The sequence below is a fragment of the Nerophis lumbriciformis genome, linkage group LG33 (assembly GCF_033978685.3).
Source record: "Nerophis lumbriciformis linkage group LG33, RoL_Nlum_v2.1, whole genome shotgun sequence".
Taxonomy (NCBI): domain Eukaryota; kingdom Metazoa; phylum Chordata; class Actinopteri; order Syngnathiformes; family Syngnathidae; genus Nerophis; species Nerophis lumbriciformis.
The window spans coordinates 12,518,880-12,533,448 of record NC_084580.2 but is presented as its reverse complement, the minus strand read 5'-3'; the positions used below and the strand labels follow the sequence as shown (position 1 = coordinate 12,533,448).

The window sequence follows — 14,569 nt, the reverse complement described above, 5'->3', positions numbered from 1 at the left end:
CCTTCACAGATGTGTAAATTACCCATGTCTTGGGCACTAATACACCCCCATACCATCACAGATGCTGGCTTTTCAACTTTGCGCTTATAACAATCCGGATGGTTCTTTTCCTCTTTGGTCCGGAGGACACAACGTCCACAGTTTCCAAAAACAATTTGAAATGTGGACTCGTCAGACCACAGAACACTTTTCCACTTTGTATCAGTCCATCTTAGATGAGCTCAGGCCCAGCGAAGCCGTCTGCGTTTCTGGGTGTTGTTGATAAACGGTTTTCGCCTTGCATAGGAGAGTTTTAACTTGCACTTACAGATGTAGCGACCAACTGTAGTTACTGACAGTGGGTTTCTGAAGTGTTCTTGAGCCTATGTGGTGATATCCTTTACACACTGATGTCGCTTGTTGATGCAGTACAGCCGGAGGGATCGAAGGTCACGGGCTTAGCTGCTTACGTGCAGTGATTTCTCCAGATTCTCTGAACCCTTTGATATTACGGACCGTAGATGGTGAAATCCCTAAATTCCTTGCAATAGCTGGTTGAGAAAGGTTTTTCTTAAACTGTTCAACAATTTGCTCACGCATATGTTGACAAAGTGGTGACCCTCGCCCCATCCTTGTTTGTGAATGACTGAGCATTTCATGGAATCTACTTTTATACCCAATCATGCCACCCACCTGTTCCCGATTTGCCTGTTCACCTGTGGGATGTTCCAAATAAGTGTTTGATGAGCATTCCTCAACTTTATCAGTATTTATTGCCACCTTTCCCAACTTCTTTGTCACGTGTTGCTGGCATCAAGTTCTAAAGTTAATGATTATTTGCAAAAAAAATAAAGTTTATGACTTTGAACATCAAATATGTTGTCTTTGTAGCATATTCAACTGAATATGGGTTGAAAAGGATTTGCAAATCATTGTATTCCGTTTATATTTACATCTAACACAATTTCCCAACTCATATGGAAACGGGGTTTGTAGATTTTTAGGAGTGATACTGAATGACGGTCTGACATGGAAATCTCATATTGCACATGTACGGAAAAAGATGTTTAAGAGTATTTTTATATTAAATAAGGTCAAATATGTGTTAGATTATAGGGCAGGGGTGGGCAATTAATTTTTACCGGGGGCCGCATGAGCAACCCGAGCACTGCTGGAGGGCCACATCGACAATATTTCAATTAAATTTTGCTCAATATTATTTTTGATATATACTGTAAGGTAAATAATAATAATAATACTTTCATTTAACCTAACTTTATACCAAAAGCACTGCTTTGGAAATCATGTGTACCCCTTTCAGAGATCACATTTAGTTCCCCATAAACATCCTCATGTTGCACAATGAAATGTAAGCATAGGATGAATTCCTGTAACTTTCTCTAGTAACAGCATTCCATGATTAATATCAATAAATTAACATTAATAATAAATGACAGTAAAATAAGCACACGTATGACTGAGGAGTCATAGTGTAACTTTGTGTGGTGTTTGAGATGTCCGACTTTTTGTGTGGCCATAAACGCACCAGTGGCTTAGTGGTATGCGTGTTGGTGACAGATGACAAGTTGCTTTTGGCCTGGTTTGTACGGCAGAAAATGACTAGTTTTTCCAGATAGAAGTTTTTTACTCATGTTTTTGGTGTGGTTATGACTGAAAATAAACAGTTTTGCTCAATAAAGTGATCGATATAATTCCTGTCCTCGAAGCATCTCGATAGACGTTACAATAATTGAACGGTGTTCAATTGAACGGTGTTGACGAACACCGTTAGGGCCGCTTGTTGTCACTGTCACTCAGAGTTGCATTGCAAAATTACACAGAATAAATGTGTTTTGTTTAGAATTCAGATGGGATTTGATTTGGTGCGCGGCATATATTTGCTGTGCGCAGAGGACGCTTGAGCAGTGCGCAATTGCGCAGGCGCGCACCTTAGAGGGAACGTTGCTTGGCAGTCCATGTCTTGTTGAAAACACGCCATTCGTCATCAACTTTTCTCTTTTTAGCGTCTCGGGTGTAAACCATGCATCACTTGTCGCTGTGCACCTTCACTCACAGGTTACACACGGACATACGCCCATAAATAACACCTTTCAAAATAAAAGCAGCACAGTTGTATTGCACGCACGACATAGATGTTTTTTCAACTTTATTTTGTAATTTGTGATTGCAGCTGTTCACATTCACTCACAATCACGCACGAGCATACGTCCACACGGAAGTAATACAAATAACGCTTTTCAAAACAAAAGCAGCACCGTTGTATTGCACACTCGACATAGATACTTTTTAAAATGTATTTTGTAATTTATGATTGGCCTCACGCGGGCCGGACAGGGACGCACAAAGGGCCGGATGTGGCCCGCGGGCCGCAGAATTGCCAGGTCTGTTATAGGGCAATGCGTATATTGTGCACTTATATTGCCATATATCAGCTACTGTGTGGAAGTGTGGGGGAACACATATAAGAGTAACCTAAAGGCATTGTATCAACTACAAAAAAGAGCTATAAGGATTATTCATAAAGTAGATTACTTAGAACACATTAACATATTATTTATTGATTCAGGTTGATTGAAATTACAGGAGCTAGTAAAGTTACAGACATTATGTGTCATGTTTAAGCAGGGGCGCCGAAAAGGGGGGGTAAAGGAGACGGATTCTAGGGGCCCATGATGGAGGGGGACCCAGAGAGGCCCCTAATGATGATGAAATTATAATACAGAAAAAATAATGACACTGTGTTGGGGGCCCTGTAAAGATTATTTTCATGGGGCCCAAAATCCCTAGCGGCGCCCCTGTGTTTAAGGCTAAAAGTAAAACATTACCAGCAAATTTACAAAAAATGTTTGTCATCACTTCTGAAAATGAAGAGCATAGAAGACAAGGTCATTTCCAACATCAGTATTCAAGAACAACTTTAAAATAAATGTGTATATAAGTGGTGGGGGTTAAACTATGGAATTATCTTTACAATGAGATAAAAGATTGTAAAAATATATTCCAATTGAAAAAAATATATAAAGACAGAACAATAAGATCATATGGACAGCCATAAGTGTTTACATTTTGCTTTATATTTATTATTTTACTTATTTTTTGCCTGATTTTGTATTTGTTTTGTATCATCCCGTGAGGTGTATATTACTTTTTTTCTTTTTTTTTTTTTTTTTTGTTCGGTTTGTACTTCATGAAGTTTTGCACTTGTGTTTTTTTTTTTTTTTTTTCATTATATTTGGATGTAATTGTTGGTTTATATCAGGGGTCGCCAACCCAAAATGTTGAAAGAGCCATATTGAACCAAAAATACAAAAACAAATCTGTCTGGAGCCGCAAAAAAATTAAAAGCCATATTACATACAGATAGTGTGTCATGAGATATAAATTGAATTAAGAGGACTTAAAGGAAACAAAATGACCTCAAATATAGCTACAAATGAGACATAATGATGCAATATGTACATATAGCTAGCCTAAATAGCATGTTAGCATCGATTAGCTTGCAGTCATCCATCCATCCATTTTCTACCGCTTATTCCCTTTGGGGTCGCGGGGGGCGCTGGAGCCTATCTCAGCTACAATCGGGCGGAAGGCGGGGTACACCCTGGACAAGTCGCCACCTCATCGCAGAGCTTGCAGTCATGCAGTGACCAAATATGTCTGATTAGCACTCCCCACACGTCAATAACATCAACAAAACTCACCTTTGTGCATTCATGCACAACGTTAAAAGTTTGGTGGACAAAATGAGACAGAAAAAGAAGTGGTATAAAACACGTCCTAGAAAGTCCGAGTAAGTTATACATGTAAACAAAATACGGTGAGTTCAAGGACCGCCAAAATTAGTAGGACAAAACGGCGCTCGCCAAATACTCGAATCAGTGAAACATGTTTAATATAAACAGTGGGATTTATAACAATTAGGGAGGTTTGTGTCATGTTTGGCCTCCTACAGAAACCATATTAAAACAAAAAATGTATTTTTTTCCCCTCATCTTTTTCCATTTTTCATACATCTTTGAAAAAGCTCCAGGGAGCCACTAGGGCGGCGCTAAAGAGCCGCATGCGGCTCTAGAGCCGCGGGTTGCCGACCCCTGGTTTATATGATATCATTAAGTAAGACTACGTATTATGTTGAAGGGGGCAGGAAAATATAATATTTTTCTTCATCCTGCTCCTTCTAGGCATTGGTGTGTAAATGTGTGTTTAGTTTCTGAGGTTTAATTGTCTATCGATCAAAGATGCACATCAATGAAGGAGATAAATAAAAATGAAATGCAATAATTAAGCGCCGCCACAGATGCCGGCGACATATGTTAAAAATATAAAACGGCGCGATTATCTTTTATTGATTTAGTTTTTAAGTTTGTTATTGATGTAATTCCAATCTAATATATTGGCAAATTGGCGCTGTTAGACTTTAAATGGTTGAAAGACGTGTAGAACTACAATATGTCCGCGTCGCTTACAACTGACGTCATCGCCAATCGACTTGTTTGACGGTGTGTTTCCGGGACGCATGGTATGTTTACAACCTCTCGTCCTGTCGCCTTCTTACATTTTTATCCGCTCCTATTTCAAACGCGGGGCACTGGAATAATACATTTAAGTCATTGTCACGGCATAACTCAGCAACGGTGTTATTTATCGATTCAAAGTTAGCGAAACGGCGCTCACCCTTGAGGCACCGCGCGTGCCTAAATGTTAAAATACGCTAACTCACAAAGTCCTTTTTTTTCCCCCCTGCCACACTAGTATGTAACATTTTAGTCATTTCAACAACCTGCCACACTAGTATGTAACATTTGAGTCACTTCAACTACCTGCCACACTAGTGTGTAACATTTTAGTCATTTCAACAACCTGCCACTTTAGTATGTAGCATTTTAGTCATTTCAACAACCTGCCACACTAGTATGTAACATTTTAGTCATTTCAACAAACATATGGATAACATGGAGCAACATTTGGACCCAACCCCTGATACAGACGACCTTCCACTTTGTGCCAACACAAAGCACATTCTAGTCAGACACTATGCATTGGACCTGACTGTTCATTTCCATAGGAAAGTAATCAGTGGCTGCGTGGTTCTCTTCCTGGAACCTGTAGCTCCTGCAGAGCATACAAGTAATTCATCAGCCCCACAAGCTGATAATATTGAGTCTTCATCTCATAGTGACTTCACTTTAGTGCTGGACTGCTGCGACCTCAATGTGTCAAAGGTCGAGCCAGTCGATGTGGCATCCTTGTCAGCCGCCTTCCCAGGGGTCTGCACTGACGACCTCATCCACAAGCTGGCTTCTATGCCTTCCGCTGACTGGAGGCAGCAGCAGGAGCTCTTCTCCGAGTGCAGCCGTGCCCCCGCCGAGCAGGATGGCGGCTCCGTGCGATTTTGCACAGACCGCTGGAGTCTGCGGGTTCGGAAGCAGGGGGTCTCCTCCCCGCGGGGGTTCCCACGGGCTCTCAGGATCTGCTACGAGACGAGGCCGACGGGTGGCTCAATCCGGTGGACCGAGGACCAGGATGACAGGTCGGTAAACAGTCTAATACAGTGGTTCTCAACCTTTTTTCAGTGATGTACTCCCTGTGAACATGTTTTTAATTCAAGTACCCCCTAATCAGAGCAAAGTATTTTTGGTTGAAAAAAAAAAGAGATGAAGTAAAATACAGCACTAAGTCATCAGTTTCTGATTTATTAAATTGTATAACAGTGCAAAATATTGCTCATTTGTTGTGGTCTTTCTTGAACTATTTGGAAAAAAAGATATAAAAATAACTAAAAACTTGTTAAAAATAAACAAGTGATTCAATTATAAATAAAGATTTCTACACATAGAAGTAATCATCAACTTAAAGTGCCCTCTTTGGGGATTGTAATAGAGATCCATCTGGATTCATGAACTTAAAGGCCTACTGAAATGCGATTTTCTTATTTAAACGGGGATAGCAGGTCCATTTTATGTGTCATACTTGATCATTTCGCGATATTGCCATATTTTTGCTGAAAGGATTTAGTAGAGAACATCGTCGATAAAGTTCGCAACTTTTGTTCGCTGATAAAAAAGCCTTGCCTGTACCGGAAGTAGCAGACAAGTAGTGTGACGTCACAGGTTGTGGAGCTCCTCACATCTGCACATTGTTTACAATCATGGCCACCAGCAGCGAGAGCGATTCGGACCGAGAAAGCGACGATTTCCCCATTAATTTGAGCGAGGATGAAAGATTCGTGGATGAGGAAAGTGAGAGTGAAGGACTAGAGGGCAGTGGGAGCGATTTAGATAGGGAAGATGCTGTGAGAGGCGGGTGGGACCTGATATTCAGCTGGGAATGACTAAAACAGTAAATAAACACAAGACATATATATATATACTCTATTAGCCACAACACAACCAGGCTTATATTTAATATGCCACAAATTAATCCCGCATAACAAACACGTCCCCCCTCCTGTCCATATAACCCACCAATACAACTCAAACACCTGCACAACACACTCAATCCCACAGCTCAAAGTACCGTTCATCTCCCCAAAGTTCATACAGCATATATATTTCCCCAAAGTTACGTACGTAACATGCACATAGCGGCACGCACGTACGGGCAAGCGATCAAATGTTTGGAAGCCGCAGCTGCATGCGTACTCACGGTACCGTGTCTGCGTATCCAACTCAAAGTCCTCCTGGTAAGAGTCTCTGTTGTCCCAGTTCTCCACAGGCCAATGGTAAAGCTTGACTGTCATCTTCCGGGAATGTAAACAATGAAACTCCGGCTGTGTTATCCGGCACACCAGTCAAGGGGTGCATTCTACGGCGGGGGTGCGTTATCCGGCACAACACCTGCCGCAATACACCGCTTCCCACCTACAGCTTTCTTCTTTGCTGTCTCCATTGTTCATTGAACAAATTGCAAAAGATTCACCAACACAGATGTCCAGAATACTGTGGAATTTTGCGATGAAAACAGACGACTTAATAGCTGGCCACCATGCTGTCCCAAAATGTCCTCCACAATCCGTGACGTCACGCGCAGGCGTCATCATACCGAGATGTTTTCAGCAGGATATTTTGCGCAAAATTTAAAATTGCACTTTAGTAAGCTCACCCGGCCGTATTGGCATGTGTTGCAATGTTAAGATTTCATCATTGATATATAAACTATCAGACTGTGTGGTCGGTAGTAGTGGGTTTCAGTAGGCTTTTAATTCTAAACATTTCTTCACAAAAAAAAGAAATCTTTAACATCAATATTTATGGAACATGTCCTCAAAAAATCTAGCTGTCAACACTGAATATTGCATTGTTGCATTTCTTTTCACAGTTCTTTTTGACAGACATTTCAAAAAAATCTCACGTACCCCTTGGCATACCTTCAAGTACCCCCAGGGGTACGCGTACCCCCATTTGAGAACCACTGGTCTAATACAGTGGTTCTTAACCTGGGTTCGATCGAACCCTAGGGGTTCGGCGAGTCGGCCTCAGGGGTTTGGCGGAGGTCAAGACACACGCCCGACTCATCATGTACATAAAAACTTCTCCCTATCAGCGTATTATGGATACCCCCAAACAGTATTCTCTAATTTTCCATATGTGTGGACCTACTCAGTGGCCTAGTAGTTAGAGCAGGGGTAGGGAACCTATGTCTCTCGAGCCAGATGTGGCTCTTTTGATGACTGCATCTGGCTCTCAGATAAATCTTAGCTGACATTGCTTAACACGATAAGTAATGAATAATTCAGCTGGTAATCACAGTGTTAAAAATAACGTTCAAAATATAAAACATTCTCATGCATTTTAATCCATCCATCCAATTTTTACCGCACCTGTTCAAGAAGTCGCATTAATGGTAAGAAGTGTTTTATTTATTATCGGTTAGCTTCAGAATAACAATGTTATTAAAAAGAATAAGAGACTTATTATAATCTAAAAATGTTGGTCTTACTTAAAAATGCACGCATCTAGTTGTATTCAGTGTTGAATATTATATGGCACTCACGGAAGTATATTTTAAAATATTTGGCTTTCATGGCTCTCTCAGCCAAAAAGGTTCCCGACCCCTGGGTTAGAGTGTCCGCCCTGAGATCGGTAGGTTGTGAGTTCAAACCCCGGCCGAGTCATACCAAAGACTATAAAAATGGAACCCATTAACTCCCTGCTTGGCACTCAGCATCAAGGGTTGGAATTGGGGGTTAAATCACCAAAAATTATTCCCGGGCGCGGCAACGCTGCTGCCCACTGCTCCCCTCACCTGCCAGGGGGTGAACAAGGGGTCAAATGCAGAGGACACATTTCACCACAACTAGTGTGTGACAATCATTGGTTCTTTAACTTAGATGTGCACACTGTGGCCACGCCAGCAGCACACCTGTCCCAAACCTGACTAAATACCAAGTTAATGACCCGAAAAGGGACAAGCGGTAGAAAATGGATGGATGGATGGATGTTTTATTATTATAATCAAATGACAGCAGTCATTTCCATGGGATTATAAGTGTTTTGGCCCACTTACAATGACAATAACAAAAATATAGTTTTTCATGAGCTGTGTACTAGTATTGTATGTCTGGGTGGGGGTCCTGCTTTGAAAATAATTTTTACCCCTTTCCGATATCGCTTTTAGTTCCCACTAAAACATTTACAAGTTGCACAATGAGATGTAAACACGGGATCATGTGTACATTCCTGTAACTTTCTGTTTGTAACATATATCTTTATTAGTATTTCTTTAATATAATATTGATAATTTCATGATTAATATTTATAAATTAAGATTAAATTAAGAAAAAAAACATTTTATTTTTCACGAAAGAAAGGTTCGGTGAATGCGCATATGAAACTGGCGGGGTTCAGTACCTCCAACAAGGTTAAGAAGCACTGGTCTAATAATAATCTCACATTGTCATCTGATCTATATGTTGATTATACTATTCATTCCAGGGCGTGTGTGTACACTGCTGGCTCACCCATCAACAACAGAGCGCTTTTCCCCTGCCAGGAGCCGCCTGTTGCCATGTCAACGTGGCAGGCAACAGTGCGGGCCCCCAAGGAGTGTGTGGTCTTGATGAGTGGGGAAGAACAGGTTGCACCTACTGAGGGCGTTGATACAAGTAAGACTTTCTCGTTCTACCGTTACATATTATATCTTTAAATTCCCATGTGGTATTTAGCAGGCATTGGTGTACATCAGTTCTTCTTAACCTGGGTTCGATCGAACCCTAGGGGTTCGACGAGTCGTCCTCAGGGGTTTGGCGGACCCTCCGCCGCAAAGGTCAATAAACACTCGACTCATCGTGTAAATAAAAACTTCTCCCCATCGGCGTATCATTGATACCCCCAAGCAATGTTCCCTCTAATTTTCCATATGCGTGAGCAAATGCAAAAACTCCTTCAGTGGAGCACATATGAGCGACGTCAGATGTGCACACTGTGGCCACACCAGCAGCACACCTGTCCCAAACCAAGTTAAATGTGTTGTTATTTTAATCAAATGACAGCAGTCATTTCCATGGGATTTTTACCCCTTTCCGATATCGCATTTAGTTCCCACTAAAACATTCACATGTTGCACAATGATATGTAAACATGGGATCATGTGTACATTCCTGTAATGTTCTGTTTGTAACATATATCTTTATTAGTATTTCTTTAATATAATAACATCATTTCATGATTAATATTTCTGAATTAATATTAAATTAAGAAAAAACTTTTTATTTTACAAGGGTTCGGTGAATGCGCATATGAAACTGGTGGGGTTCAGTGTCTCCAACAAGGTTAAGAACCACTGGTCTACATTTTCCATTCATTTTTTAATAATTTTGTTAATGTCCTGTTTCCATGTCTAGGGTTTCCATGGGGCATTAAAAGCATTAGACTTAGACCAACTTTATTGATCCACAAGGGAAATTGTTCCACACAGTAGCTCAGTTACAAAGGATGGAAAGTGTAAGGATGGATAGGATAATGCAGGTATAAAGTAGACTAAAAATGTACCGTAGTAGCAATATAAAATATAACATATATGTACCGATTTTACAAACTGATCCGGAAAGCCGGCCAAACTATTGGCACGTAGTTGGAGGCGTTTGTGTCCGTGAGGGATAGGAGGAAATTGGACAAACGGCTGGCCATCATGGACAATCCTGCCCGCCCACTCCACCAGACAATTGAGGGACAGCGGAGTTCATACTCCAACAAGCTCCTTCAGCTTCGTTCTCACAGTGTTCGATTCAAGAACTCCTTCATTCTGCACTCCATCCATCTGTATAATCACTCGCCATACAGCAATAGATGACATCTGTGTATTACCGTACCTGACACCTTCTACGTTAGCTACTTCTTAGGGCTGTGAATCTTTGGGTGTCCCATGATTCGATTCAATATCGATTCTTGGGGTCATGATTCGATTCAAAATCGTTTTTTTTCTTTTTCAATTCAACACGATTCTCGATTCAAAAACAATATTTTTCCGATTCAAAACGATTCTCTATTCATCCAATACATAGGATTTCAGCAGGATCTACCCCAGTCTGCTGACATGCAAGCAGAGTAGTAGATTTTTGTAAAAAGCTTTTATAATTGTAAAAGACAATGTTTTGTCAACTGATTGCAATAATGTAAATTTGTTTTAACTATTAAATGAAGCAAAAATATGACTTATTTTATCTTTGTGAAAATATTGGACACAGCTTATGAGATGCGATGCAAGTGTAAGCCACTGTGACACTATTGTTCTTTTTTTTTTTTTTTTTATAAATGTCTAATGATAATGTCAATGAGGGATTTTTAATCACTGCTATGTTGAAATTGTAACTAATATTGATACTGTTGTTGATAATATAAATTTTTGTTTCACTACTTTTGGTTTGTTCTGTTTCGTGTTTGTGTCTCCTCTCAATTGCTCTGTTTATTTCAGTTCTGAGTGTTGCTGGGTCGGGTTTGGTTTTGGAATTGGATTGCATTGTTATGGTATTGCTGTGTATTGTTTTGTTGGATTGATTAATTTAAAAAAAAAAAAAAAAAAAAATGTAAATAAAAAAATAAACCAAAAAAAAAAAAAATCGATTTTTTTATAAATGAGAATTGATTCTGAATCGCACAACGTGAGAATCACGATTCGAATTCGAATCGATTTTTTCCCACACCCCTACTACTTCTCTTTGTTTTTAATGTCTATTTTCTATTTTCTGCTGGATTTACTCTCTATTTTATGCTGCAGCTGTCCCATATACTGTAATATTCCATCCATCCATCCATTTTCTACCGCTTATTCCCTTTGGGGTCGCGGGGGGCGCTGGAGCCTATCTCAGCTACAATCGGGCGGAAGGCGGGGTACACCCTGGACAAGTCGCCATCTCATCGCAGGGCCAACACAGATAGACAGACAACATTCACACTCACATCCACACACTAGGGCCAATTTAGTGTTGCCAATCAACCTATCCCCAGGTGCATGTTTTTGGAAGTGGGAGGAAGCCGGAGTACCCGGAGGGAACCCACGCAGTCACGGGGAGAACATGCAAACTCCACACAGAAAGATCCTGAGCCCGGGATTGAACCCAAGACTACTCAGGACCTTCGTATTGTGAGGCAGATGCACTAACCCCTCTTCCACCGTGCTGCCCTACTGTAATATTGTACATGGTAATTGTTATATATTGTATATATGATATAGACATAATATAATATAATATAGTATATCAGTATATATAATATACTGTACATATATTATGTAAATATTACGTATATATGTTATATTTTATATCGCTATATTTAGTCTATATCTGCATTGTCCTTTCCATCCTTACACTTTCCATCATTGTAACTGAGCTACTGTGTGGAACAATTTCCCTTGTGGATCATTAAAGTTTGTCTATGTCTAAGTCTAACATATATGTAATATTTAATGTCATATTTAAAAGTCATTAAATGAATTTTGCAAAAAAATTAGGCCCTAAATGGCAAAATAAAGCATTAAATTTGATGTCCCAAAGCATTAAAAAATGTCATACAATTGTAGGACTGGGCCGATAATAGTAAGTTAAACAATGAAACGTTAAATGAAAAAACCTCAATAACTTTGCCGTCATTAATAAATTGCTACGTGTTTCTGTGTGTTTCTTGTCTTTGGCTGCGACCTTCAAACTTGTTAGGTCCGGTCCGAAAGCGTGAAAAAGCGCTGCTTCAATTGCTTGTATTCAGACACGTGAAAAGCAGCAGTGGTCAACGAAGCGAAGATGGCTGTTGTACAGCAAGCAGTGCGCAAACTATCTGAGTACAGAAGAGGCTTAAATCTTCCTGCAAAAGGCAGATACAAGCAAACAATCAAACTATGCAATGCAATAGATCCCTATACTTTTTTTTTTTTTATCAAAAAAAGATTTATTGAGTGATATCAGGGATTATACGTCGGTTATACGTAGGTCGCATTCGACATATCGAACTATTGTGCTCCAGGCCCCATTCTACACGACACAACAGATACAAACTTGAAAAATCCTGGGGGTCTACAGCTTCTTTGTTTGTGGCTGGGTCAAGGAAATTGGTATCAAGACTCTCCCGGATAAATTATTTGTTTTTGCTCAGGTAAGGTTGCATTTTATGATTTAACTTTGCGTCTTCCGTCCTGTTTGTTGCTGTTACACGCGCCGTTTACGAGTTGCATCTTTTCCCAGTCTTCATCAAATTATAACTATTAGAGATGTCCGATAATGGCTTTTTTGCCGATATCCGATATTCCGATATTGTCCAACTCTGAATTACCGATTCCGATATCAACCGATACCGATATATACAGTCGTGGAATTAACACACTATTATGCCTAATTTTGTTGTGATGCCCCGCTGGATGCATTAAACAATGTAACAAGGTTTTCCAAAATAAATCAACTCAAGTTATGGAAAAAAATGCCAACATGGCACTGCCATATTTATTATTGAAGTCACAAAGTGCATTATTTTTTTTAACATGCCTCAAAACAGCAGCTTGGAATTTAGGACATGCTCTCCCTGAGAGAGCATGAGGTGGGCGGGGTTGGGGTGTAGCGGGGGTGTATATTGTAGCGTCTCGGAAGAGTTAGTGCTGCAAGGGGTTCTGTGTATTTGTTCTGTTGTGTTTATGTTGTGTTTATGTTGTGTTTATGTTGTGTTACGGTGCGGCTGTTCTACCAAAATGTGTTTGTCATTCTTGTTTGGTGTGGGTTCACAGTGTGGCGCATATTTGTAACAGTGTTAAAGTTGTTTATACGGCCACCTTCAGTGTGAACTGTATGGCTGTTGACTAAATATGCGTTGCATTCAATTGTGTGTGTGTGAAAAGCCGTAGAAGTTATGTGACTGGGCCGGCACGCATAGGCAGTGCCTTTAAGGCACGCCTCCAATATTGTTGTCTGGGAGAATTGTTGCCCCGGGATATTTTCGGGAGGGGCACTGAAATTCGTGAGTCTCCCGAGAAAATCGGGAGGGTTGGCAAGTATGACCGGGAGACGCAACTGCTCTGTACTTCTCCCTACGTCCGTGTACCACTCCGTACAGCGGCGTTTTAAAAAGTCATAAATTTTACTTTTTGAAACCAATACCGATCATTTCTGATATTACATTTTAAAGCATTTATCGTCCCATAATATCGGCAGTCCGATATTATCGGACATCTCTAATAACTATAGATGTCAATGTTGTGTATGTGCTGAAAGCTTCATTTGATTGCTGCCTTTAGTAAAAGCTTAACTCTTTTAAGTTTTGCTGACATTTGCTTTCTTTTATTTAGACTCGCCGAGTTGGTGTTTTTCTAAAAACTCGTAGCAAACATGTGCTTAATCAAATCAAATTATATCGAGATAATACTTAAAAGGGAAATTATAAACGTTAAAAGTACAAAACCCAAAACCAGTGAAGTTGGCACGTTGTGTAATTTGTAGATAAAAACAGAATAGAATGATATCAAGTGATCCTGAGCCCATGTGGTGATATCCTTTACACACTGATGTTGGTTTTTGATGCAGCACCGCCTGAGGAATCGAAGGTCACGGGCGTTCAATGTTGGTTTTCAGCCTTGCTGCTTTCGTGCAGTGATTTCTCCAGATTCTCTGAACCTTTTAGTGGTATTACGGACCATAGATGGTGAAATCCCTAAATTCCTTGCAATAGCTGGTTGAGAAATGTTGTTCTTAAACAATTTGCTCACGCATTTGTTCACAAAGTGGTGACCCTCGCCCTATCCTTGTTTGTGAATTGGCCATTTCATGGAAGCTGCCTTTATACCCAATCATGGCACCCACCTGTTCCCAATTAGCCTGTTTACCTTAGGAATGTTCCAAATAAGTGTTTGATGAGCATTCCTCAACTTTCTCAGTCTTTTTTGCCACTTGTGCCAACTTTTTTTTAAACATGTTGCAGGCATCAAATTCCAAATGAGCTAATATTTGCAAAAAATAACAAAGTTTTCCTGTTCGAATGTTAAGTATCTTGTCTTTGCAGTCTATTCAATTGGAAAAAGGTTGAAAAGGATTTGCAAATCATTGTATTCTGTTTTTATTTACGATTTACACAACGTGCCAACGTCACTGGTTTTGTAT

General features: G+C 40.1%; 1 protein-coding gene across 3 annotated transcripts in view; it reads left to right on the top strand.

Moving 5' to 3' along the window:
- Positions 1 to 4,467: 4,467 nt before the first annotated feature.
- The window catches only part of aopep (aminopeptidase O (putative)), a 207,872-nt gene continuing 197,770 nt past the window's right edge, over positions 4,468 to 14,569 (top strand). Inside the window, exons 1-3 of one of the 3 annotated variants that reach the window (XM_061928246.1) lie at positions 4,468 to 4,860; positions 4,901 to 5,530; positions 8,934 to 9,103. In XM_061928246.1, coding sequence (XP_061784230.1) covers positions 4,944 to 5,530; positions 8,934 to 9,103 — 757 coding nt within the window. In that variant the 5' untranslated portion in view covers positions 4,468 to 4,860; positions 4,901 to 4,943. Of the gene's footprint in view, positions 5,531 to 8,933; positions 9,104 to 14,569 lie in introns of all 3 variants that reach the window. The other 2 variants (XM_061928247.1, XM_061928245.1) reach the window with 2 other exon arrangements.